This window comes from Spermophilus citellus (genome assembly GCF_964194105.1).
Source record: "Spermophilus citellus genome assembly, chromosome: 7".
Classification (NCBI taxonomy): Eukaryota; Metazoa; Chordata; class Mammalia; order Rodentia; family Sciuridae; genus Spermophilus; species Spermophilus citellus.
In genome coordinates, this window is record NC_138188.1 from 125,420,091 (window position 1) to 125,447,860 (window position 27,770).

The 27,770-nt window shown below is 32.8% G+C and overlaps 1 protein-coding gene across 1 annotated transcript in view; it reads right to left on the bottom strand.

Annotated features, from left to right (window-relative positions):
* The window catches only part of EPHA3 (EPH receptor A3), a 352,568-nt gene that overhangs the window by 251,109 nt on the left and 73,689 nt on the right, over positions 1-27,770 (bottom strand). Inside the window, exon 3 of the mRNA XM_081300943.1 lies at positions 5,947-6,607. Coding sequence (XP_081157069.1) covers positions 5,947-6,607 — 661 coding nt within the window. The remainder of the gene's footprint in view (positions 1-5,946; positions 6,608-27,770) is intronic.

Here is a 27,770-nt window from a genome sequence, read left to right on the forward strand (position 1 = left end):
GTTTCAAAGAATGAATAATCAATATATGTCTATAAACTTATTAAAGGTATTTTCTCACTCTTAAGTTCTTTAAGATCTAATGTAAGGAAAAAACTCACAAAACTTAATGAGTGATTTTGTCATATATAAGTGTTTAAACTCAGATTGTACAGAAAGGAAGAGGTAACACACTTCAATGGTGCTTCTGATTGACACAATGCATCTGTTTGCCATTTGAAAGTTCTCTTTATTATTACTTACCAGTGGTATGTTTTTTATTAAAATCAATATGATGTTAGAAAAATCATGGGTGTATAACTGCTAAAGCAAACGTGGAAATGGAGAGCTGTCTTTGTAAACTGAGGGAAATTAAAATTAAAAGTCAGAAACCTTAAGTTTTAAGTAACATTTTTATGTCTCAATGCAGTCTTTAAAGAATGAGTCAGTGCTTTCAGTGCTTTCAGTATTAGCTGTGTAGATTTAAGGGAAAAGAATGTCAAATATTTCTGCATTTCCAAAAACAGATCTTTGCTATATTATATGTATGGTTATTCATAATTGATTTTTTGTAAGGCAGAAAAAATAACTTTTATCATAACTTCCTGAAAGAGAAAAATGTATCCTTCTAGCTACTTTTAAAGTATTGTTATTCCTTTACTTCAACTATTCATTAATGACAGTTCATATGAATCTGTACTTTACTGTTGCAATTAAATGCAACCTAATAGTCAAATATGTTCCTTTCAAATCACATAAAACTTACATCTCTATTTCAGGTCTTTCTCAATAGCCTAAGGAATTTAAAGATAAATAATATAACTATGTTTAAACTAAAATGGGCACTCCAAAAATATATAATTAGTATAGAAGTCTCATAGAAATTGTTCATTGAATAAAGATCTAATTGAAAACTTAGTCAATTAGTCTTCTAGGTTCTAGGCACAATGTTCCTAAGATGGATAGTAGTGGTCTTTTCCCTCAAGGAATTTACACTCTGGCAACAAATGGAAGGAAGTGCTGAATTCATTCAAACATATGAACATCTTGCAGAACTAGAAGGTTTTATGGCTTAAAAATGAGCTGTTCTCAGGAAACTCATGTGTGAGACAAGACAAAAATGTTCAGGTGAAATGACAGATTATGATATCTTAATCAATGAAGTCCACTTGAATGAATTAACTGGGTGATAACTGTAAGGAGGTAGGGTAGGGCTGGAGGAATAAGGTCACAGGGGCTGTGCCTTAGGGGTTTATACTTTGTCCCAGGCACCCTGGACTTTCTCTCTGCTTTCTGGTGATCATGTCCTGAGCAGCTGTCTTCCACCATGCCCTTCTACTTTGATGTTCTTTTTCACTTCAGACCTAAGACAGTGGAGTCTGCCCGCCCCCTCCCATGGACTGAATCTCTGAAACAGTGAGGCAATGTAAACTTGAACTCCTCCAAGTTGTTTTCAGGTCCTTTTGCTCACAGCTAGGGAAAGCAACACAGGACACCAGTGATTATTCATGCAGACTCAGTACTCAGTAGGTGCTGAGAATATTCTACTTTTCTCTAGCTTCTTTGTCAAAGAAAGAAGAATCCTTAAATCATTCTGTTATGGAAAACTTGACAGCTGCTTTAAGAGTTTCTGAACTGACAGAGAGGTGAGTAGAGAGAGATGGTGGTATCATAAGTCATGAGTAAACCAAACATAATTTTGGACAGTCATCAAGAAGTTTAGATGTCTCCCTACAGTATCATACCAAAACACACTTTTCTATTAAGCTCCTAAAGTAAAAGAACAAGGAATAAAGTTAGCATTCCACAATGAATGTAGAGAGATAAAGCACACAGCAACAGATTCTTCAGTGACATTAATAAGGTATTTGGTGCACTGAGTCTAAACAAAGCTTGTATAAGCAGGAATATTTATAGTAACCTCCTGCTATCTGCCTCAAATGTAATTAATTGGGTATATAAAAAGCCATTAGCATTCTCATTCCTTCTTCACAAACTAAACTGAAGCAGATAACATAATTCATTAGCTGGAATAAAACAGAATAAGGAAAAAAAAGGATCATGTTGTTCCCTTGAAATTAATGCAAAATTTCCCTACACTTTTTTCAATCTTAAGAAGAGAAAACTAGTAGAGTTATGCTGGTGTCTAAGATATGGGAAGGGTGAAATAATCAAGTAAAATCTTGATTGTCAGTGACTGAAAGCAAATGGCAGATAATTTAGGTTTACTAAGTCACTTAATGTTTAAAAATGTCAATATTTTTTAAAAGAATTTTATTGACTTCTTCTAATAACTACTTGTTATTGACCACACTGTTACCATCCTGCAAGATCCAGACCTAAGGAACATGGCTCAAATAAGGTTTAAGCTATACACGTGGTAAATCAAAAGAGATGCCACACTTTCATCTTTTGTTAAATATAAGAAATGACTTACTTAAACAGAAGCTGTACTTACAAATGATATATTAGAGAAACTTCTAGCAATCACAGTCTGATACATTGTTTTTTACCTTTCATATTAAACTTCATATTACTCCTTATCAGTTTAAGTTCATAAAGTTATTTTTCACGTACATTTCTAGTTTGCCAAAATTATATTAATAAGTAATCTTCATCTTTCTGGAGTTAACTTTTTCCCTGTTTGCAGTTTTCTTGGCATGAAATTCCTGAATGATTCTCTCCCCCCCTTTACTTTCTCCCTATAAACATTCTTTGAAAGAAAGTTGTATCATTTCCTACTCTTGGCTTACTGTGGCTGTCTTCCCTCACCATACAACAAAAACAAAAAGAAAAACCAGTAACATAATAAAGCATGTTATATACAAAATTTAAATTTTCATAACTCATCAACTCCTATTCTAATACTTCCTATCCCAATAATGGTAGTAGCTTGTTTTCCAGTTTAAACCATTATTAACTTAGCTTTGCTTAACACATCAGTTTAAAATCTATTCTTCAGGTACAGAGACCAACATATTTTTAAAACACAAACACACATAGACATTTTTGAATTATAAACCCAACTAATATATCATTGACAGTATTCATTGTTTTCTTTCTAATTATCAATACAGGACTTAGCCCATATCAGGGACTTAATAAATATTGAACATTTAGATATACAGTCAATGGATATTTTCTAATATTTTTTCTTATTTCAGGAATACTGGCCTGCTGTGAAAGTTCACATTATGCAGAGCAGATATATGATTCCATGTTTAGAATTCTGACATTGCAGAAAGCTAGCTTTGTTTTTATTTATTTTTCTAAAACTGACAGATGTATTGTTGAACAAAATTTTTTTATCAATGTGTTTTATTCTTGTCAAGTAGAAATTGTCACATTTTCTTCATTCAGTTTACTGAAATTTAACTGTCCCAATTACCTGTCTAGATTAGAATTCATAATATTTTGTTATTAAACTGAGAAGATGACCTAGAAATGAAGCTTTTATTGTCTTTAAGATGTTCCTATGGCACAAACTCAGAAGACAGCAATCTGATTGGACCTCAATTCATTTTGAGATTTTTAAGTTAATGATTTAATAAGCAAATTGTAAATCTCATTGTATATTTTACCTTCTATAATGTATAAGTTGTATAAGATGGTTAACCTTTCCTACATTAAAACTTTCTGAGAGCAATAACAAAAAGAGTCCAAAATTCTTAACTCAGGAGCTTCCCATAATTAATTATCAATTCCCATGATTAATTTTGAAATCCTGAGAATTAATTGTTTTTTTCCTGCTACAATGACAAGGCACATTGTACCTCTTGTAGAAGATTTATTGGTCTGTCTAGCATTAAAATTATTAATTTATCTAACTGTCTTTCATACCAGATTGTGATCTCTTTAAAGATAGATACAATGACTTATTCATCTATATTTCTCCTGTGTCTGGCTTTTGGTTACTTTGTAGATACAGATAGTAAGAAATACTGATTCAATTAAATTTACTAGGATGTTTTGCATAAGATGCTGGACAATCCACATATTCAGAATTTACTTGATATCACCCTAGTCTAAGCTTAATCTTCCCCTCAAATGATCTTTTGGCTGGTAATTGCTCCTTCTTAAAAAAAATCTAAAAAGCAAAAAGATGTGACTTAGATAAGGTTATATTAACAGATTTCTTGGCTATTTTGTGACAAATTTTTGTGGCCTCCTTACACTTCAAACTTGAGCTTGTGGGGTTTCCTTTTCCACACTGAGATTGAATCCTAGGAAGCATGTGGGTAATGTGAGACTGAAGCCTTTGGAGCCAAGATGCCTGGTTTCATCTCAACTCCAGGATAAACTTACACATGAAAGGCAAGATGATAAACCTATCACACTTTTGTTTTCATGTTAAAGTAGAGATAGTCATAGTATGTCCCTGATAGCTTAACTTTGGAAATAAATGAGGTAGCTTATTGACATTAATTGGCAATCAGTGCAGTGCTGGCATCTAGCAAGGGATTACTTAATGAATGAAAAAATATATATATTTGAATTCTCCATAAATTACATAAAATGAAGTAGTTATGTATTAAATATTTGTTTGTACAACTTTCCAATTGCTTTTGAAGTAAGTCTTCATGATTTTATTTTTTAAAATTAATCTCATAAATAGCATATAACACAAGTAAATCCATCAATGAAGAAATACAATTCAAAGTGTAGTATAAAGGTTTATGAATATAAGCAAGTAGTAGCTACTATGTTGTTTCAATTTTAAAACCTTCGAAATCAATTTACTAACAATGTATTAATGATGAATAAAATGAGAAGTGTGAGGCAAGAGTGTGCCATTTGTTGATTTGATTTATTCCTACAAACCATGTTCATAGTTCTATGCTATGTTCTGTTTGCATTTGAAATAGGAGAAGTTATATATAAAATATATTCTTCCTCTTTGACATGGCCTTGAGAAAAGTGACTTACTGAATGGCCATAACCTTGACACTACTATTAAACTCTATTCCCTTAACAAATTGAAATACAAAGCATTAAAATAGCAAGATTCTAAAAGCTATGTACTAAGGTTCTCTTCTATATTTATACATTTAAAAACAAATTGAAATACAAAGCATTAAAATAGCAAGATTCTAAAAGGTATGTACTAAGGTTCTTTTCTATATTTATACATTTAAAATACAAATAATGTTTTCAGCATGTCCAAGCCTAAAATCTTGCCTAATGATAAATATCTAGTTTTGAAATTTATGATTTGCTATATCACATCTGATACATATAGTTTTGCATAAAGAAGAACTTTTATATCAAGTAGAAACTTATTTTTAACAAAATCAAATCTGATGATAGAGTTCAGCTTCTCTAGTACTATAGTAAATATTAAATATGCATTGCAACTGAGGAGAGACACAGATATTATGCTAGGCAATAAAAAAGGACAAATAATGGAGCAAAATAAACTTTTAAAAATTATACCTCAACTAAAAATAAAAATTGTGCATCAAATACTATTGAATCAGCCTTAGATTTTTAAATATAAATAATTTTCCTTATAGCAATAATGATATAAATACCTATTTGATAGCAATATGTCACTAGGAAAAAACACATATTTTATTGTGATTAAATAGTTTTGCTATGAGATTAATAAGTATAAATATAGTCCTCAGTATATCTAATTTTGTTGCCTAAAAGACAAAGCTTTTTTCTTTTAATTGGTACAGAGTTAGACTACCATATACCATCAAATACAAAAAACTTTAATATAACATAGGACATCCCTAGGGGATATAGGCCAGCACCACATAATCAAACATGCTAATATTTCTGCACAAACTAGGAATATACACATCAAGATATATATACAGATAGATATATCTTAGTCTTCAAATAGACTCTACTCATGTTTTGCTGGCAAGTGAACACAGACTGGGTTCATTTCCTCTTGCTATGTTTCAATGAACTCACAGATAAGAAATACCATCATGAGGGAAAGAGAAGGAAGGCTCTTACCTTGACACATGAAACCTCTTTCTTCATAACCAGCATTGCAGGAGCACTTGCCAATGGGCACAAGCCATTCGCCTTCGGTACTGCAGTACATCCTGGGAGGGTCTTCCTCCTTAGAATTGTTGACACAAGAACCTCTAACCTCCACCAGAGACTGGGAGTCCATAGGTACTGTGTCTGGAAACATAGCCAGATTCTTCACTGTGAATGGACACTTTTTGAAGTACACTCTCACAGAGACCAAGGCAACACAAGCACCAACATCTTGAAAAGCCAGGTAAAATCCCTTTTTGTTGACAGGACCTACTTCTCTAATCTCAGTGTTGAGTTTAAGAATACGATCCCCAAGATCCATCTGTGTGAAACTTTCGTCAGCTGCAATGGTGTCAATCTTTGTAAATTGATGCTCTCGGAATTTGACCCCATGATCATCATCAGACTCCATGTAGTACAGGTTGAAAGTCTCCTTGCACGTTCCTAAAACCAGTGGAATGCTATTGCAGTCCCGAAGAGTGAACTTGAGTTCTACATAGATCTTCTGAGCTGAGTTCCTGGGGACCCAGTTTGTCCTCAGCCAATTATTTTGGCTATGATCCATGACATTGCACACCTGATAAGTCCTGATGGGTGTGTAATGTTCATCAACACCACTGATCTCTTCCCACTGAAGAATCAAAGAAAAATATAGGCAGAGTTAGTGAACTAAGCATAATGAATAATAAATGCAAGACCAGCTCTCAAAGACATCACAGGAACTAGAGAAAATCAGCAGACCCTTCTATATTGCTTATTTTAATTGCTGTAGAGCAATTCCATAACTGTCTAGTTTGTATTTTTTTTATAATTTACAAGGTTCTATGAATTCAGTGACACAAGTAATTTATAATTTGGATGAACACACTTGAATTGTACTGCACTTTGTTGGATATTCAGGAAAAAGTCACTTAGCAATTGATGGAGCCTAGCCAAACATTCAGGATAAAAACTCTCAAAATGAATTGTCTACAGTGACATTATGTTGTGGTTTATGGTTTTGTTGTATATTTTTGCTTTTGTTTCTTTGTTCAAAAAAAAAGCATGGAAAATACATCTTACAAAAGTCCATCATTATTACCCCTGCCCTGTGGCACATGCCTGTAATCCCAGTGACTCTGGAAGCTGAGGCAGGAAGATCACAAGTTCAAGGCCAGCCTCAGCAACTTAGTCATGCTCTAAGAAACTTAGTGAGAACTTGTCTCAAAATTAAAAATAAAAAGGGCTGGGGAAATGGCTCATAAGTAAAGCACCTCTGGGTTCAATCCCCAATACAAAAAAAAAAGTTCATTATTATTAATCTTCTCCCAGTATGGGCAAGGTTGTGGTAAACTTTAATGTATGAAAAAATGAAGTGAATCTAAATTATGTCATTACTGCGTATCTTCATGCATGACATTTTTAAAGGTATTCAATCATTCCAATGTGTCCATCTTGGGCAAGTTATAAATATGCTTCATTTCTCTGCATGAAAAACTAAAGACACAGTGTAGTGAATATGTCAATTCTTAATGACCTTTACCCACATTGAACATTTACATAGTCAAGAAACATAATTTGGTTTGGTTAGTATTGTTGCAGTAGCTAAAATTATACTCTTTTCTCACTGTAAAAAGACATTAAAAGTTTCAAGATTTCAAAGCAGCCAAGCAGTGCTTTTTGGGATCCTTATGACAGATTTTGAGAAGCTTTTAATTTAGCATAGTTGTTTTTTATGATACTTATGGTCCAAACACTTTTATACCAATTGTTTTCAACTATTATCCTTGTGTCTACATTTTCTTTTTGCCATGTCTTATTTTGCCTACTGCTTCCAGGAAATAATGTCTTTCTCCATTTGAGTCTTCTATGGCTCCCCATCACCTCTTTATATTAGTATCTGCACTTCTTAAAAAACAAAAATGATCCCAACCAATATGTTAATTTTTCTAAAAGTTTGAGTAAATTGAGTAAATAATAAGTTCCACTTCTGTCAATCCTATGTTCTTGTCAGTAACTCTGTTATTGTTTTGGGGATCTATGTTGGATTCTCTGTCTTTTATTCTCTTTTTTATGGTACAACTTCACTGAACTAGGCTTTCTTCTCTTTGCATTCCATATCCATGCCATTCATAGAAAATAATTTTCTATTATACAGTTCTTATTAACTACCCTATTCATTTCAAATTTGATTCAAAATATGTACTAAGGTTAGTTTAATTTTATATGTACTTTCCAATTTTGACTTCTTCATTTACCATGATATGCAGCAGAATAATTTAACCTTTTGGAAAATAAGTAAAATTTGATTTATTCTTCTTATATATGTATAAACCATTTATGGAAGTAAAACAACATGAATTTCTTTATTAGAGAATGCTTTAGTTTTATAGATAAATAAAATCTTTGTAAAGTTTATTATAAATATGTTCCTAATTTTTCTCCCACTATTAATTTTCATCAGCAAAAGCAGATTTTATTATATACAGTGTTTCTATTTATATATTTAAACAACACATAGGAGTTTCAATCTATGACTTCTAATAAAAAAATGAGATAAAATGTTAATTTATCAAATTGATTGGCATAACAAATAAAGAAACATGGCTTTTATTTGACCTTTAAACTTCACTAAGGGATAAATAAGTTATCTACCTTATGGTGTTTGAATTATTAAAATAATTTGTGGATCTCATCAGTGTATAGAACACAATTTAAAAACTTCTAAGTCTCCCAAGCTCTTCTATCAATTTACAAACAAAATAAGTAAAAAACATTTTAATATCCTTTGTTAACTAGGATTTAGGACAGAAGACAGGCATTTATTTCTTGAGGCAAAAATCGACTCAACTTCATCTTTTAATGTAAGATCAGTTGAACAAAGTAACAATTGGGACTGTTGTAGGAAAGCCTAGAAATGATATACATGATATAACTATATCTTATTATAATCAAGAAAAATATTCACATCATATTTTAATAATCACCAATATGATACTTTCAAATATTAAATCTATAATGCATTTTATAGGAAGGTTTTCAGAAGAAATTGTACAAGGAAAGTATTTGATGTAAGGGTTTTTTACACTGAGGTACCTATAGTGGTAATGTTACATTCAAATTAAAAATTGAAGTCTAAGTTCTCTATAAGGAAGAAAAGGAAATGAACAGGTTTGGTATTTCAAAATCTCTGGTGTTAAAAGTGAGTGCTTGTGGAGTCATCTCTACATTGGTTTTACAATCGCATCATGAGAACAGAGCTAGCAAAACCTTCAGAGAATAAATGCCTTCTGTGGTCCTCTCACAGAAAATAGATCAAGACACTGGTATATGAAAATAAACCGATTGACTTTACATTTTTAAAGTCAAGATTACCGAGTAAGAATTGATGAGTTTTTATTTTGGCTGATGAATCATTTGCAAATTTCTTTTGCTATAAGTATCATTCTCCCAGATATCAAACAGAGCACATTATGTAGAGATTATCATAATTTGATGTAAGATATGATTTTTCATTAAGGAGCTCTCATTGTAGTTTAACTTTGGCAAGCTATCACAAGTCCTTGAATGTGGAGGTATAAATTACAAGAAGATAATGCAAACAACACCAGCATGCTTTGCACATAAAAGGTTGCACAGAGCAATTATCACTTCATTAATTTGTAATGAAGACCAAATTGCCTGTAAGTGATTGTGGCTTGCCATCTCTGACCACTTGCAAAACCAGCAAGTCTCTAATACTAGTGTTTGCTGAGGACTAGAGACAGTAGAAATAAAATCCCTAAATGAGCATTTTTTTATTGCTGCTGGAAAACAAAAAAAATCATTGATTAAAGCTGTTTCTATAGTAGTATGCTTCATAAATTTAAAAATAATCAGATTTACCAAATCTTTCTAGTCTCAGAATTAATATATAATGCTCATAAATTATTAGAGATACGATACTGCTATAATAATTGTTCTAAGGCAGTGGGTGACATGCAATCAATCACATATAGAATTTGACAGTAAAAAGCATCTTTCCCTTTGATTTTCTAATACTTAAAAAAAAATCTCCAAGTTTGTCCAAGAATCTTTTTTTTTCTTTTTTTGCATAAGAGGACACAGATTTAGCAAAATCTCAAAAATATTTTTAAAGCTTGAATTTTCTAAAATTAACAATTCTGAGATTTATTTGGCTTCCAAATTCATACTCAAGCATTTCTTATTAGATCACAGGACTAGAACCAAGTTCATATATATACATTTTCTTTTTCCAGATTTCCAGATGATTGCAACTACAAGAAATCCATGTATGCAGACATCTTCTCCTCAGAGAGACATTCTGAAATTGATTTCCAGTAGCATAATCACAAAAATCCTCTGTAAAGTTGGTGGGTGCATACTAAGGAGTCTCTTCTTTATGTGTTCTACAGAGCAAGCAAATTTACTTCTCACTGGACCAAACGTATATTTTAGATGGAAATATAAATGTTGAATAATTAATTGATATTTAACCTATTAACTCTCATTTTTATGTACTTCAATGAGAGTAACTATGGATACGTTATTATTGTTGATATTCATTCTTTTCATGAGTAATAGGTTTAACTAGTTGCAAAGGACAAGAGTAAAGGGACGTCCTAGTTATAGTTCCTTTAAAGAGGGAGATGCTGCAATACATTTAGTGTTCAGACTAATAGGATAGGAAAATATGAAGTGAAAACAAAAATTTCATGATTTTCCTTTTAAAAGTTACAAACAGTTTCTTATAAATTTGCAGATGATAATAAAAAAGAAAATTATATCACTGATATGCTTATATTTAGAATATCAGTTTTATATTTCAGTGGTTAATAATATGTGACTTTGTGCTTTATAAAATGCTAATTATAATGAATCTTGTACCTATAGTGATATTAAGATGAGTTATGTTATGACTTTATCCATCCACATTTCACATTCCCTTGTTTCTTTCCCCTTATACACAACAACACCCATTGCAGAAATTTAGTGTTCATCCCAGAAACTTGAATATTTACCTGGGAACAACATTTTAAGAATGAAGATGAAAAAATTTCTTAAAGCAAGGATGCCATCTCAAGTTTCAGGTACAGATATGACTACAAAAATGATTTGTATCTATTCATTCATAATTTTTGTTAGTCCATTCTAGTCTCAAAAATACATCTGCAGGGCTGGGGATGTGGCTCAAGTGGTAGCGCGCTCGCCTGGCATGCGTGCGGCCTGGGTTCGATCCTCAGCACCACATACCAACAAAGATGTTGTGTCCGCCGAGAACTAAAAAATAAATATTAAAAAAATTCTCTCTCTCTCTCCCCTCTCTCACTCTCTCAAAAAAAAAAAATACATCTGCATAGGCACACCATTAACACACATGGGTATTATATAAAATAAAATCATTGAAGTATATGAAACAATTGAGGCACATGAAGAAAATGAACTTCAGAACTTATTTTGAATTTTGTAGGTGAATGTCAAATTAGACCATTATGTTTGTGGTAAAGTGACCAGGAAGAGAGAAGATGTAGACTTGATACTGGAAAGTCAGCATCAATGAAAAGATGTGGTCCAGAGTCTTACTATAGGAATGTCCTGAAGGGACTTTCCTGGTAAGGTAAGGCCAAGATTTTAGTAATTGTGACTGCTATACATTCCCCCACCCACCTTTAACCTCTAAGTATTTGTTTTAATCAGCTTTTTCACTGCTGTGACTAAAAGACCTGACCAGAACATTTTAGGAGGAAAAGGCTTATTTAGGGGCTCATGGTTTCAGGGGTTTTATGGTCCACAGAAGGCTGGCTCTATTTCTTGGGGCTCAAGGTGAGGCTGAACATCCATGGTGGGAGATTGTGGCAGAGGGAAGCAGTTCATATCCTGATTGGGAAGCAGAGAGACTCCACTGGCCAAATACAAATATATATATCCAAAGCCACCCAATTCCAATCTCCACCAGCCACACCCTATGACTTCAGTTACCATTCAGTTAATCCCTACAAGGGGAATAAATCACTGATTAGGTTAAGACTCTTACAACTCAATAATTTCTTCTCTCAACTTTCTTGCATGTGAACTTCTGGGGGACGCCCCACATTCAAACCACAACAGTATTAATCGGATTTTGATAATGGTATTAGAACACAGGAATACAGGAAGGATAACTGACTGATTTTAGTAAACTATACTGAAAAGAGATTAAAAACAAATGAAGAGGGCTGGGGATGTGGCTCAAGCGGTAGCGCGCTCGACTGGCATGCGTGCGGCCCGGGTTCGATCCTCAGCACCACATACCAACAAAGATGTTGTGTCCGCCGAGAACTAAAAAAAAATAAATATATCTCTCTCTCTCTCCCCATCTCTCACTCTCTCTTTAAAAAGAAAAAAAAAAAAAAAAGAAGAGGTGAAAGGACCAGAGAGTCAGCACACTGGAATAGAATGACACAAGGTTCCTGTTTAGAATCTCAGGAACACTGGACAGGCCATGGTAATTTCTGCAGCAAACCATTTGTAATAGGATGCACATTATTAAAGATGCAGTGTCTTCAGAAAGCTTGAGTGTACAGGAATCCTCTATGACCCCTTGCCTTGCTTTCTCTATTTCTACATTACTTTTGATTTTAGTTATTTTTCTCCTAGCTGGGTCTCAGCATTCCTGTATGAGGATTGCAGAACTGTTTCCACAACTCTTTTGGACAAGTATTCCATATCTTTAACTACAGTATGCCTAATTCATCTATTTCAGTGATTCTCAATTCTGACTAATGATTAGCCAGAGAGCTTTATAAAATACTGCTTCACAGGGCCTTACCTACACTAACTGTTTTGTTTTGAAGTTTTCTAGGTAATTCTACCAAACTCTTATGCTGTTTATCAGTGCTAGTTATCCCTTGACGAACTGCATCTTTAATAACTGATTTTTAACTTTATTGAGCTCTGTCTGAAGAGATACTGCAATATCAGCTTCCTTTCCTTCTGGATTCCCACAGGAAGTGTCTAAAATGTCTGCCCAACTTTGTAACATAGTTCTCTGCTCATTTCTTATCCCATCTGTTTTTCACTCCAAATTTGCCAAGACCCACACGTGCCCTATAGAGACACCCACCTGAATAACCTCATCTTCTGCCTCCCATAGGAATTGTAAGGTCTCACCATAACAAACCAGGTAAATATAATCAGAGTGTTCTATTTCTAACTAGTGGTAAATGTGAAACATGTGCATCCCCCAAACACATAAACAGTGTGTGGGTGGGTTACTTTCAATAACATGTTTCTACTAGCATGAATGAAAGACAGTAAGTTTTAGACATGCTGCTAATTTTGTAGTTTGCTACAGTTTTCTTGTTTCCCACTATGATTTTCTATGGTGATCTGTCATTTTAAAAATGCATTGAAAATAGCAATTTTATTCAATTCTGCATGCACGTATCAAATATTTCTATGCATAAAGCCTAAATTATAAACTGGATAACAAAAAGAAAGAAAAAATGATTTCTTATTATTTGTAAGTTGATGGTAGAGGAAACTGTCACATAAATCATATGATGACCTGCTCTCTACTTGAGGAACTGCAAGCAGCTGTTGGGAAAGGAAAGATTATTACTGGATGGAAGGATTCAGAAAGCTTTAAAGAAGAATAAATGGAAGGAAAGATGGCTAAAACTTCCACAAGTAGAAATATGGGGGAATGCAAAGAGAGAAAAAAATGTGAACAACCCAGGGATATGCCTTAGATGGTGCCCTAAGACATAGGGCACCAGGCAGGGACTCTGAGCAATTAGAGAAGAAAGGCCTGGGAAAATGTGAGCAATACCAACCAACTTGCCCTTACTGATGAATCCCATGGCTAACTCTGGACTAGGAATTTTTACCCCAGAGAAGTAGGAGGACATCCTCAGAAAGACCACTGTAAGGACAGAAATGAGTGTTGTGAAGAACATGACCTTTGTTGAATGAAAAATTACTTGACATTTCCCAAAAGTTTATAAAGGGTTGCACTAATTTTTATGAATGCTTGATGGATAAATCCATACCTTCAGAGAGTAACACAACTGATGACATTATAAATTTTTGGTTATTAGAACAGTAGAAAGATTCATACTGACAGATGCTGTATCAACAAAAAAATTCAAGGCATATCTATCTATCTACATACACATAAAAATAAGTGAATTATTTATAATACTTTATCCTTCAAATTATGTTCTCATTACACTCTATACATCCCCATTCAAGAACATTCATTGCATATTTATTGATTAATTGACATGCATCAAGTACTATATTGATATTATAGTAATAAAGAAGATAGAATATCTCTTTTATGAGGAGCATATTGTCTGCCAGTTAAATCCACTGTTATTTTATATAAGACATATGCATTCATTTCTTTATTCATCATTATTTTTCTCTTACATGGTCTCTGGTTTGGATCAGCCATCTTTCCCAAGCATCTGTGCCTAAAAACAAGTTAGAACCCTATAGAGATTTTCTAAAATTAAATGGCATTCAGTGTGCCAAATGCCAAACATATATAATTAACAAAGTACAGAAGTGTGCTTTTGGTTTCATAAGACATTAAATTCTAAAAATCAGTACTTTGGAGAGTTATGCCTCAGAGAGTGGCCTGAGTGAATATAAGAACCATGCTATGTTTATTAAAATAAAAAAGGACTGGGAGACAAATTTCTAGAATATGTGCAGCAATATAATTATGATATATTTTTTAATTGATGGGAAAAATAATTTTGTAAGATAAAGGGTCTGAAAGCCTGGAATATGGTAGAGCCTTAAAAATGAAAAATGATGGGAAAATTCTTAAAGACCTACCCAAAAAGGGAAAGTAGCCAAGGCATTGATGTACAATGTAGTTATGATATGCTGAAATATAAAATTTACCATGAGAGACTATATCTAAATTTAACACTGTCAAAACTGTTCAATTAAATCTGCTATTTAAAATGATTTTCCCTGTAAGGTAAAGAATGTCAGTATTAAAGGAACGATAAGAGGAGTATAATTTGTAGTACAGAAGATTGATTTTTTTAAAATGATGAAATATCTATTTAGCATGTAAAGGAGATTTCTAATTTTTAAAATATTCTTTTTAAAACTATAACATTTTACTGTTTACTGTTACTTGAAAGTTTACTGTTATCTGAAAATTATTTTATCAAAGAAGTCAATATAGCTAAAATATCATAAATAAACCATTATCTGTTCACTAAAAGTTAAAAAGTAAAGGAAGTGTTATTAACAGTCACTAGAAATTTACTCACTCTGTCTTTCTGTTCAAATGTAGCCAAATTACTTTACTTTTTATTCAATAAATTTCTCTTAGACATTAGGGAGTAGGACAAGGAGACTATCACGTTTCCTATTCTTGGAAAAATGTTCAAGGTGAAATGGCCCAGTAAAAAGGTAATTTCAGAATTCAGTGTAACTGCTTGAAAATCATGGGAGAAAATTCTATGCACATTGGCTTAACCTGTCTAGACTGAAAATGGTGCTAAGATGGACATTTACAGAATTGTTACAAATGGCCAACTACTTCGAAATTAGTGCATAGCCGTAACAGCAGTACATTTCATATCAGTTGTGAGATTCATGTAATTTCCTGCTATGATAATGGGTCACAGCCACAGTAATTCATAGCAATTTACAATATACCTGTGGAGCACTCACAGTGACGGAAATGAAATTAACTCCTGTCACCACAGAACATATGTTAAGTTTTATAGATCTTCAGATAGCAAGTTTATTTTGAACAAAATAAGTGTAATTCTTAAGAACATTCCCCTGAAAGTAAGCTGCTTTATACCATCAATTTTAAAGCTATAAAGACCTCCTTTGCTGCTTTTCCTCCCACAGGGGTAGGAACCCTGCTTTATATAAACATTTTTAATCTCTTGTCCATTAAATATCTTGGGAACCCAAGATTTAAGAATTTAAGCTTTGAAGACACCCCTAGAGACCTGTATTTGAAACATAGCTTTGCTACCAATAGCTAGAAGATCTAATAAATTGGGACTTAACTTACCATTTGTAAAATGGAATAAATAATAGTAAACACTATTTAGACATGTGAATAAAAATAGACTGTCCATTTATAATGGTTGTAAGATTGTGTATAACCAAAATTATTATTCTGCTACAGCTAGGTTAACCAAACATGTTATTGGAATACACTGGGAGTTTATTTTACCTCTTATAATACAATAGGGGTATATTTTAAAATATTTCCTATTCTCTTTTTCTTTGTCTAGAGTTTCCTTAAATGTATTTAAAGTCATTGCAATTTCTGGCAACTGAAAGTTTGTTTTACTGTTCAGAAATTCAACAAATAACATTCATGACAAAAACTAACTGAATATTTGCCTACTTTACATTTTTATTATAAAATGAATAATGCTATCTTCTATTTACCAAAAGACTGCTCTTGGAAGTCTAGTAAAAGTTTTGCCAACAGTATAAACAGATGCTGGATAAAGAAAATGTGGTATACATACACAATGGAATATTACTCAGCCGTATGAAAGAATGACTTTGGGACATTTGCCCATAAATGTATGGATCTGGAGATTATCATGCTAAGTAAAATAAGCCACCACCACCCCCAAAAGGGCCAAATGTTTTCTCTGATGTGTGGATGCTAACATACAAAAATGGGGGGAGGAGAAGAATAGATGTTTAATGAATCAAACAAAAGGGAATGAAGGTAAGAGAGCCAATATGAATAGGAAAGAAAGTAGAATGAATCAGACATAACTTTCCTAGTTACATATATGAATACACCACAGTGAATTTCTACATCATGTACAACTCAAGAATGGGATCCTAATTAGAACAAGATATACTCCATGTTTGTATAAATATGTCAAAATATAATCTACTGTCATGGATAATTTTTAAAAAACAAATAAAAGTATACAAGAAAATAAAAAAAGACTGGGTATGTGACTCACTGGTTAAGCACTCCTGGGTTCAACCCTGTTACAAAAAAAAATATATACATATATATAAAGAAGAAATGAAAGGGGCAAGGGAGTAAAGGGAGAAGGGGGAGCTGTCTTTTTTGTTTTGTTTTGTTTTCCCAGTAATAACTGTTCGGACGTTTCTGAAGCCAAGTTTTTCTCTTCCCATCTTCTTTCGGAGAAGATGTTTTTATTTGTATATTATATTTATCTATAATAGTAGGTTCATTTTAACCTAATCATACACACATGGAACTTAATTTTCTCCATTTCCCCACTGTCCCCAGTGCTTCCTTTTTCAGTCTCTTTCTCCTTCACCCTATTCCCCTTCCTCTCCTCTAGTGGACTTCCTTTTTTCCCTTTTCCAGTGTTTTCTCTCCCTCTCTCCCCATTTCCGTCCTCTCCTCAATTGGTAGTTGTGTTTCTTGAGAGGAGAAGGGATTTTAAAATAATGGTCCAGGAAGTCTCACCCAAGAAGTTATCTTTAAATAGAGGCTCATGGCAGTGAAAGAATTTATGGATAAATACTTAATAAAGGAATATAGGCACATTAGGAAAGAGCATTCAGAGTAAAGCAAACAGAAGAAAGAAGCCCCAGCATAGGGAATCATCCTGTTGTGTCCTACAAAGAGGGAGGTAAAGACTTTGGTTGAGGTGGAAGAGGAGGCTAGGATTGGAGGGCTTTAGGTCCAGACTCAGAATCTGAGCAGAGGTTTGACAGACTCACTTTTTAATGAAAACTATGGTTGTTATAAAGAATTAGAGAATTGCTAGATGATTACATGGATGGTTTGAGCTGTAACGGAGTTTTTCTTTCTTATTGCTCAAGAGTTTGGGAAATTGCTTTTACAAGGTTTTGCATGGAGTGGAGAAGGAATGGAGGCAGATGAATCAGAGCTGTGGTTAGCTAAGGGAAGGGAAAAGGGAGCTCGTGCACTTTGTTCATTATTGATACGTAGCACCCAAGGTGTCTCACATAATCCAAACCTTGATTGAGTAAGTAAATGATTAATTTCTGAATAATAGCTATATTTCAGAAGTAGGACTAGGACATGGAACCTGACTTTTACTTGGAGAAAATTGAGAATCTTACAATGACTCTGAAGTATTAACCCACTGTTTGATAATCATATTGACTATGTTTTTGTTCAAGGTAATGGACTTTCTAAGCATTGAATCATTTTATACTTGAATGTCCTGTGCAGCTCTATTGATTCTACTAATGAACAACCAGTTCCACAAATGAGACAAATGACAGTAAGTGTTGGGTGGGGATTGTCAATAATTTGCTCCAAAACAGTTAGCTTGCAAATGGTAGAGTCTGGATTCAAACTCAGAACTCTTAGATTACAAAGCTTTTCTATTTTTGACTAATATGTCTTTGTGATTTGTAAGTAATTTCATTATCAAGGATGGGTAGCAGAATAGGGGGAAAAAGTCTAGGGAAAAAGAGGGTAGACTTGCTTAATATAGTCACAGTCTGATATGTCAACATAAAACACAAAGATGTTTTCAAAAGTGGAGAAGTTATCCAAAAATCAGGAAAAAAAGTTGAGAGGAGAAATTTAGATTTTGGAGCCACATAATTAAAGCTTTGGAAATACTTAAGATGATTTTAAAAAGAAAGAAAAAAATGTATTTCAGACTATTTTGAAATGCTTATGAAAAAGAGTAAGATGAGTTGAGGAAATGAGGGGAAATATTATATAAATTGGGCTTTTGAAGTATCCATATCAAATGTTGCCACATCAAAAACTTTTTCTAGTTAAGCATATTATTTTCTTCTGGAAAAGGAGCAATTACATAGGTGGGAGTGGAACAAAGAGAAACAATTCAGAGACACCAGACAGAGAGAATTCTGAGAACTGTGTAGCTGTTATGGAGAACAGTTCAAAATAAAAAGCATGTGGTCTGAGAAGAATGAACAAAAAAATTGTTTAATGTTATTTATGTAATAGGATTATAAAGAATGGTTTCTTAGGAAGCAGGATTTTTTCCAAGAAATCATGGAACTGAGGCAGAAATAACGGAAAAATGAAGACAGTAATTATGAAGTTTTAAAAACAATTCACTTAATCTTTACCTGCAACAGAGGTGAATTTCCAGTTAAAATATCTTGATTATTAGTGGATTATTGTTGTACCACAACTAGATTTAGTATTAATCTTTTCTGCCTCACGCAGGGTGACTATAGATAACACCAATGGGCTGTGCATTTCAAAAAGAAGAAAACGCTTTGAAAGTTTTTATCATAAAAAAAGATAAATGTTTGAGGAGATATGTTTAACTTAATTTAAACATTATACTCTACATGTATCACATGGCATACCATTAATATGTAAAATTTTTATATATTTTATATGAATCCAAAATAAATTTAGTTTAAAACACTTAAGGATGAATGCAATTGAGATTGGAAAAATTGTTTAATGTTATTTATGGAACATTTATATAAAAGGTATAAAGAAAAAAAATTTAAAAATAAATGTTGTGTATTCACAACATTATTCAAAGAAAAGTATTTAGTTCAATGTCAAAATGATTGACAATAGGGGAAAATTTTAATAACAAATTAGAAATTAGGTTAATAAAATTTTAACAGTTGCCTGGCACCCTGGTGCATGCCTGTAATCCCAACTCCTTGGGAGTCTGGGGCAGGAGCCTCAGCAGCTTAGTGAGGCCCTAGACAATTCAGTGAGACTGTCTCTAAATAAAATATAAAAAAGGACTGGGGATGTGGCTCAGTGGCTTAATGGCTGAGTACTCCTGGGTTCAATTTCTGGAACTAAAAAAATAAAAAAGAAATTTCAATAATGATCATCCCAATAAAAGATGGTATCAATTGAGAGAATTATTTTTAAAGCAATAGTTTAACTTAAAAATAAGTGAATGGAAAAATTATGGTCAAATGTATAAATTGAAAAGTTTTTATTTTATTTGCTTACACTTTAACCATTTATTTATGTGTGGTATCTAAAATGTTTCCATATTTTATAAATGACAAACATAAACAGAAAGTATTCCAGACAGTATATTATTTTGCAGTTCCACATATTATATTTGTATAAACCACAATTATATGAAATTATTCTATATGAAATAAATGAAAATTTGCTCAATTATGCATAGAAAAGATTTCAGAGAATATTCATAGATAAATTTAAAGTTTAGGTATTAATACTACCTGTGCCAAGATATAATTATTTGGAACTACTTCTCTAAATTTTATTTCACATATTACAGCTGATGATTAGTTTCTGTTCTTCTTATCTAATTAGGCTATAGCTGGTATATTTTAAATCACTTGTTCATGCTAGATGAGGAGCAGAGTGACTCAATATTATTTTACTAAATAATACTGTAAATAAAATAATTATTATTTTATTAAAAAATATTTTACTAAATATTATTGAATCCTTCAGCACATAGAGCCACACTGAGTTACAAAAGATTATGGATGTCCTGCAGTCACACATCAAGAAGTGATAGGGGCATGGTTTGGAATCACACACCCTAACTCACAGACTAAGCTTATTAGTAGTTTGCTTTGATGTGTCTCACATTTCCTTATTGTCTTGGTTTACTTTGGATTTGGAGGTTTCAAAAGACACTTTGTGCTTCTCTTCTACATATAGCACCCAGATTCCTCAATTTCTAGCTCTAGTGCTTCCTGGTGATTACCCAGTGTTCAAAGACTTCCTTTTTTAAGACCCAACTCAAATGGCATGTCATCTGCTAAGATTTTCTTCCCTTTCCTCCAAGATGAAGTCATTCACTCCTCAGCTGTGCCATTTTTCAATTCCTAAATATTTCTACTATTGCATGTATCACCTAGTACCACATTGATTTGTGTATTAGCTGTCCATCACCATAATAAAATACTTGAGAAGATCCATCTATGAAGAGAAAATGTTAATTCTGCTCATGGTTTGGAGCTTCCAGTCTGTGAATGTTGGTCCCATTGATTTAGGCCTGTGGTGAGGCAGCCCTTACGGGAGGAGTGAGTGGTAGGAAAAAACTACTCATTTCATTGCCAAGAAGCAACAGAGAACCAGAATGGAAACCATATCCCACAGTCCTCTTTAAGAGCACACCCCACTGACCTAAAGACATCCCACTAGGCCCTACATCCTGATGGTTCTACCACCCTGAAACTAAGCCTTTAATACATGGGGATTTGGGGGAACATTTCAAATCCAAAATATAGCAATTTTCTTGACCACTTTTCTCCAAAGAGGTTATAATCTCCCTGAAGGCAAAATAATGATCTTTAAGAGTGAAAATTGGCTTTACATCTGCAGAATCAAGTGTAGTGCTTAAAAATGTACATACTTGAGAGAAGGAATTATATAAGGGTATAAATCTTAGAACTTCAGTAATTCAGGATGAAACCATATTTGTAGACAGGATCTATAAAAAAGGTAATTTGATGAAAACGAAGTAATTTTGGAGAGCTGTGAACCTTATAAAAAGAGGAAATTTGGATACAGAATGATATCTAGGGAAGATGTGGAGACACAGGCAGAAACAGACATCTCTGAAGGAAAGTGAGGGACCAAGAACACAGTTTTCTCTCAAGACCCTCAAAAAGAATCAACCCCTCTGACACCCTGATTGATATCTAATTTGGGAGGAAAACATGTTTGTTGGTTAATCTGTGGTTTGATCTGTGGTATTTTTTTTACAGCAGCTCTAGAAAAAAATATAGCATTTTATCACTTTTATGCACTATTTTAGAAGCTCAGCATTCAAATAAAGATTGTATTTACAGATGCCCATTTTTTTGGTTGATATATTGTAAAATATCTGGGTCATCTGTTTTTGTAGATTAGGCTAGCAAACAGAAGAGTTTGAAAATAGTTACAAAAAAGAATTTAAGATCTTTTGTTATAATAAAAAAAGTATAACATGATTTCAATAAGATATAGAAATTAAGTCAAAGAAGGCAATATGGCCCTTTGGTTACCTGCTCATGAAATTCCTCAGGGCAAGTGCTGAAGTCTCATGCTGCTACCAAAGGAGGATATTTAATGGTGTCACAAAGGAAGAGTCTTAGAGTCCATGTTTCTGCACAGTGAGATCCCTGTTTTCAACTTCAATCTAATTTTTAAATTATGCTTCCCAGTAAAAGTAGCTGAGTTTAAAATTTGTTTCCCATTATAAAATCTGGGTGGAAAATGACAGTGCTGATTAATAAGGTAAGATATATTAATAATTAATTCAGAACATAATGGACAAAGCCAATATCTTATCACTAATCCATTGCTAAATGTAGAGTACTTACAGAAATTTTTCCTAAGAATTGCTAATGTGAGAAAAAAAATATTGTAAAGCACAAGTTATGTATCAGGGCCACTGCATATGAGGAAATGAAGAACTCAATCAATATGTTATGGGGAAAAGGGCATTTCAAAAGAAACATGGCTCAGAAGAGAGCTTAGTTGCTTATTATGGTTTCAATAGTACATTTGGGTTGAAGAATTGGACATTAACACTAATGCAATTAAAGTTTGGACATTAATACTAGAATTTCATTTTATATCAGTCAGAGTCTAAGTTATATTTCTCATGTAGTCTAAGATCAGTCCTCCCTGTTGAGTTCTCTTCATGCTTTTCAGAAAAAAATCTCACAAACATTCCCTTATGAAATTTTTACAAACACTTTCCAAGAAGACTCAAATTTGTTTTATTATTATACTCCAGGTGCCAGCATTTTGTCTAGGTACATTCGACTCATTCAAAAGGATTTTTGAGGCTCTATTATGAAACAAACACTAGCCAAGTCTAGGAATAGTACAAATTAAAAAAACACAAACAGCAAATTCCCAAGCTCCATGGACCTGTGTTCCAAAAGAAAAGAGGAAACAGTCTTCAGTGAAGAGTGAAGGAAGAGGAAAGGACAGTACAGTCACAGATCAATATTCTGATAAATTGTCATGGGTGAGATCTCAATGAGATGCAGAAGAAAAGTATTTATCAAAATGGGAAGAGTAACTGCAGGAGGAGTATATTTGGAGAAAGAATACCAAGGTATTTTGAATACAATATTTATGAATGCCTCCTAAATATCCAAATGAAATGACAAGAAGCAGTTGTCATCAAGAATATGAAATTCAGGTGCACAGTGAAATCAAACATATAAAAGAGGAGCTATCAAAAGATAAATGATGATATTATGTAGGAAATTACTGAAGGGAGAATAAAAAAATGGAAGAAGCTTCTGGAATTTTCCATTGATTAACATCAAGAATACTGGGAGAATCTAGCAAAGCAACCTTAGAAGAAAGGATTAGTAAAGCAGGAAAACTATACAAATACTGCCAATAAATGAAGAAGTTTCTAGAAGGAGAAGGTAAGGTAACGATAGCTTTGTCAAGTGTTCCTACCAAATTGAGAAATGTGGCATTGACTGAAGACTGAGCCACTGCATTTGGCCATGTGGATAACACCAATATGCCTATTAGGAAATGAGTTTCCCTCTGCTTACTCTGTCTGCCCACGCTCTATTTTCATTTTCAGTAACATTTTTATTGAGGAAGAATTATGTGGATACTAAATGGAGAACTATATATAAGAATAAATCCATTAATTTTATAATATAAATCATTCAATTATATATATATATATATATATTGTAAAATAAATGAAAGCAAAATGCTGCATATTAATGGCTTCCTTCTTAATCATAATCGAGTAACCTCTTTCATATTACCCATTAAAATGTTATATTTCTTCCATTTACTTCATTTTATTTAGGATATGCTAGCCATGAGACATATGTATGTATATATCAACAAATATTTTCTGTGATAATAAATTACTTCTAGGAAGAGAGAAGGTTAATCAAATGAGATTTTCTAGTGTCATTTGGATATTTATCAATTTAAGTTTATTATTCAATTTAAATTAATTAAGACTTCTTATATTGTAACTGTGGGAGTCACTTTCCAAACATTTGTCTGTGTTAGTACAAGGAATATGTCATAAATTTATTTATTATACACTAAGTATGTTTCACATATATTTGGTTTTGAGACACTAATTTAATGCAATAACATGAAAAATGGCTTTCATTTAGTGATTCAACAAAGGTTGGGCATGTACATGAAAATTTTATAAAGATAAAAATTAAAGTATGTAGATTGTGAGACAGTAAATTCACCATAAAAACTAAGAATGTAAACTTCATAATATTTTTAAGTTCAAAACACTTTTGTGGTTAACATAAATCTGAGAAAAAGAACTCGAATTTTATTAGAAGAGGAAAAATAGAGCAGCAATTATTTCACATGGCATAACTCAGGTCTTACAAATGGGGAAAGAGAAAATTAAGGATTAAAAACATAGCTCAGGTAACAAAATTTCAACAAATTCAATAAACAGGTGCATAGCGTATCATTTCCTTGGTTTAATAAGTCTTTGAAATGCTATATTCTACACAATGGAATTTCCTATAGAATTCCCGACTCACAACATGTTTTTCTATTGTCATTTACCTAAATACTGAATACACTGTGGAATCAGTACCACTAAGCTGAATGAAACTGTAAAAAGCACCAGCTGGTTGTATTCAAAATGGCACTTGTCCAGGTCTCAAATGTCTTATTTATATACAATGGAATTCTGCCAGCTGTTTAATATTGAGGGCTAATAAATGTAATTGGCAGTACTACACAAGCACAACTAACAAATATCAGAAAATACTTTTCAATGTGAAGTTTGACTTGTTCTCATTTCACATAATTGAATTTGGGACAGTGGAAAATGAGTTTAAAGCAGTTTTGCTTTTGAAATAATAAAAATACTTACATTTTTTAAAAGAAAGAAATGTAAACTTAGCTGTAGGTGAGTTGTAAGCTTACCATCTGGTCTACATTTTATTAAAGCTGGGGCTTGTACTGATAGGTTAAGCTTACACCATCATGTGGATGAACAGAGGTATTTAGACAGGTCCCTGGGCCTCTCAGACAAGGTGAAGGGTATTAGGCCCTTGAAGAGGTCACAATCTAGTGTCAAGATAGATTACTATCTCATGGTAACACAGAGAGATTTTACCAAAAGAAATTTATATGAAAAATAAAACAGATTTACTAACTGCTAATAAAAAAACAATGTCACATTGTGACATAGGTTTTCATTTCTAAAAAAAAGAAAAAAGAAAAAAGAAAAGAAAAGAAAATACACATGTACCACTTGATGGGAAGGAAAGAAAAAAAGGGAAACCGAAAGAAAGAAAACAGTTCTTTCTAAAAGTCAAAATATGCAAAACTTTTATATTCTTTAACTTTGAGTTATGGACAAGAAATTGACCTTAAGATATCACTTTTCAAAAGATGACAGACATTTTACTATTGTGATATTATTTCTTCTAACAGATTGCTTTTCCCTGGAAATGACATGTATGTAACAGAATATTAAATGACCCATGTGTGTAATAGACTATTAAATCAAAACCATCATCTGCATACATGTGAGTATATGAAACAAGAATGGTCTACGTGTAGAGCAGAAGAGGAGGGCTGGGTGGAGATGCTGAAGACTCACATGAAATGAAAACTCAGGGCGCATAACTGCAGAAAAATAAAACAGTATTTAAGTTTTACCTACTCCATTATCCACCAGTTAGACCTGCTCCTAAATCGAAGATCATCACACTTCAGTTTCATTTGTTAGTGATGCTTGTTTTCGAAATTATATACTAAAAAGCACCATAGTGTTTTAGTTTAGGTTTTTATCATGCATTAATTATGGGTGCACAGTCACATACTCTCTTCATAGAACATATATGTAGATAAAAATAGAGCTCATATAGAACAATCCAGAAATAGGGAAAAAAACATAAAATTGGCTTTTGTATTTCACACATTGAAATATCAAGAACATGCTTTCCCAACTAGAGCTATGAATCTCCCTGTTGGTAATAGACACAAGATGAAAAAGCATTTAAAGGATTTAATCCTGGTAGCAGTATTTTCTAGACTGACATCCTAAAATTACTGCTACAGTCCCTTTTCCTAAGCCCTATCTTCCCATATGATTCTTCATCATCATCTTGGAAAAAAAAAAATTCAACCTCATTAGAAGGAAAAAATGTAAAAAATATTCCATTTCAAAGGTTTTGTTTCATTTTGTTTCAGTAATCAAGAGGGATCCCAGGAATTCTGGTTTGAAAAAGTTTAAGAGGCAGGAGTACAGTATCTTTCATTGATTTTTAAAGAGCTTTTTAGCATTTGTATACATTTTGGATTATACTTCTGAAAAACACAAGAGTTTGGTTGTTCCAGGGCTTATTTATTTTAAAAGTCCTCCATTGACTGCTACTTTGTAATTTCTGCATATGATTATTGAAAATAGAATCACTTATGGCATATCTAAACTAAATTCAAAACAACCGGAATGTAATTAGATTAATGCCAATGTAAACTACCAGCTCAATGAATGGAGGTCTTTTAGCACAAAGAAAATGATGATTTTGATGCCAAGAAATCCCAGTGGCCTGTAACCTACTATAAGTTACCATAGCTGCGCAGGGGCCTCCAGACTGATGAAGTCACTCAAACAAATCACCCAGGCACTCCACTCCTTCTACACTCATATCCTCCTGTTCCCCTCATGAATAATATTTTCCTGAAGGGAACGGGTTTATTTCAATTACTATTTGAGACTAAGTTAAGCACGAATGACCATAAACCTTTGCCAGTAATCTCTTAACTACTTGGTCTTTGAAATTTTTGAAGAATACCAGTAGCCCCAAAGCCCCAAATATTGCTCTGCATCACGTGAATTTTTAAAGGGAATAGGTCAAAAGTTTTAAGAATAGTAAGAAACATTAGTTAAAACTGTTTATAATAATTATACAGTTGAAATGTTTTTTTATTCATAGGAAATTTAATTGAACATTTAAATTCTAATGATTCCATTTAATCCATAGACTCTCATAGGCTTTTACAGCTATGATTACATTCAAGCCTAGAGGATTGCAAAGGAATTTCAGATAAGACAACAGAGTAAAAGCCTGTAGGTACTTCCCAGTACCAAAATAATTACAGCTACTTCATGAACCATGAAAAATATGTATAAAGAGCTACAAAGTTCAGCATTTCTGTTCATAAAATAAAAATTAAAAAAAAAGGTTTTCTTAAAGAAATCATAATCTTAATAGAAAAAGACTAAAAATTCATATACATTGTTTAAACAAAACTTTTGATGTGGGGAGTAGAGTAGGTTAAATGACCACAGGAAAACTGGAAGCAGAGTGTGTAAAAGTGTCATTCAGGCAGGTTATTTCAGAAACTTAGGCAATGAGTAAGTAAAGGCCTAAAGGAAAGAGAATAGGGGAGTCATAAGATGATTGAAAATATTAAAATATTACAGCCCTGTGGGCTTCACATACCCCTGTGATAGAGTTATTTTGACATATCTTTGGGTTCTTGGTGGAGTGAAGTGAAAAGTTGATTTCAGGTGTGAAAAAAAAAAAATAGACCTTGCCTATTGCACCCAAAGCATAACCCAGGCTATCAAAACTGCAATCAAACACATCTCAGGTCCTCAGTTGTAGCATGCAGGGTAGGAGGAATATGCTAGAAATTTAATTTGTGTTTATGTGGTGCTATTTTAAATTTATGCCTAATTTAAATTTTATGTGCAATATAGTCAGAGATGCAAGTATATATTTAAAAATTAAATCTATAAGTATATAAATATACACATTGGTAACTCAATAAATTATTTTAATTATCAGGGTATATCATTAAAAAGTTTAAATGGTTTTCAATTATATTGGAAATCTGACTTCAAGAATCACCTCCCTGAATCTTCAAATTAAAATCACATTTTACAACTAGT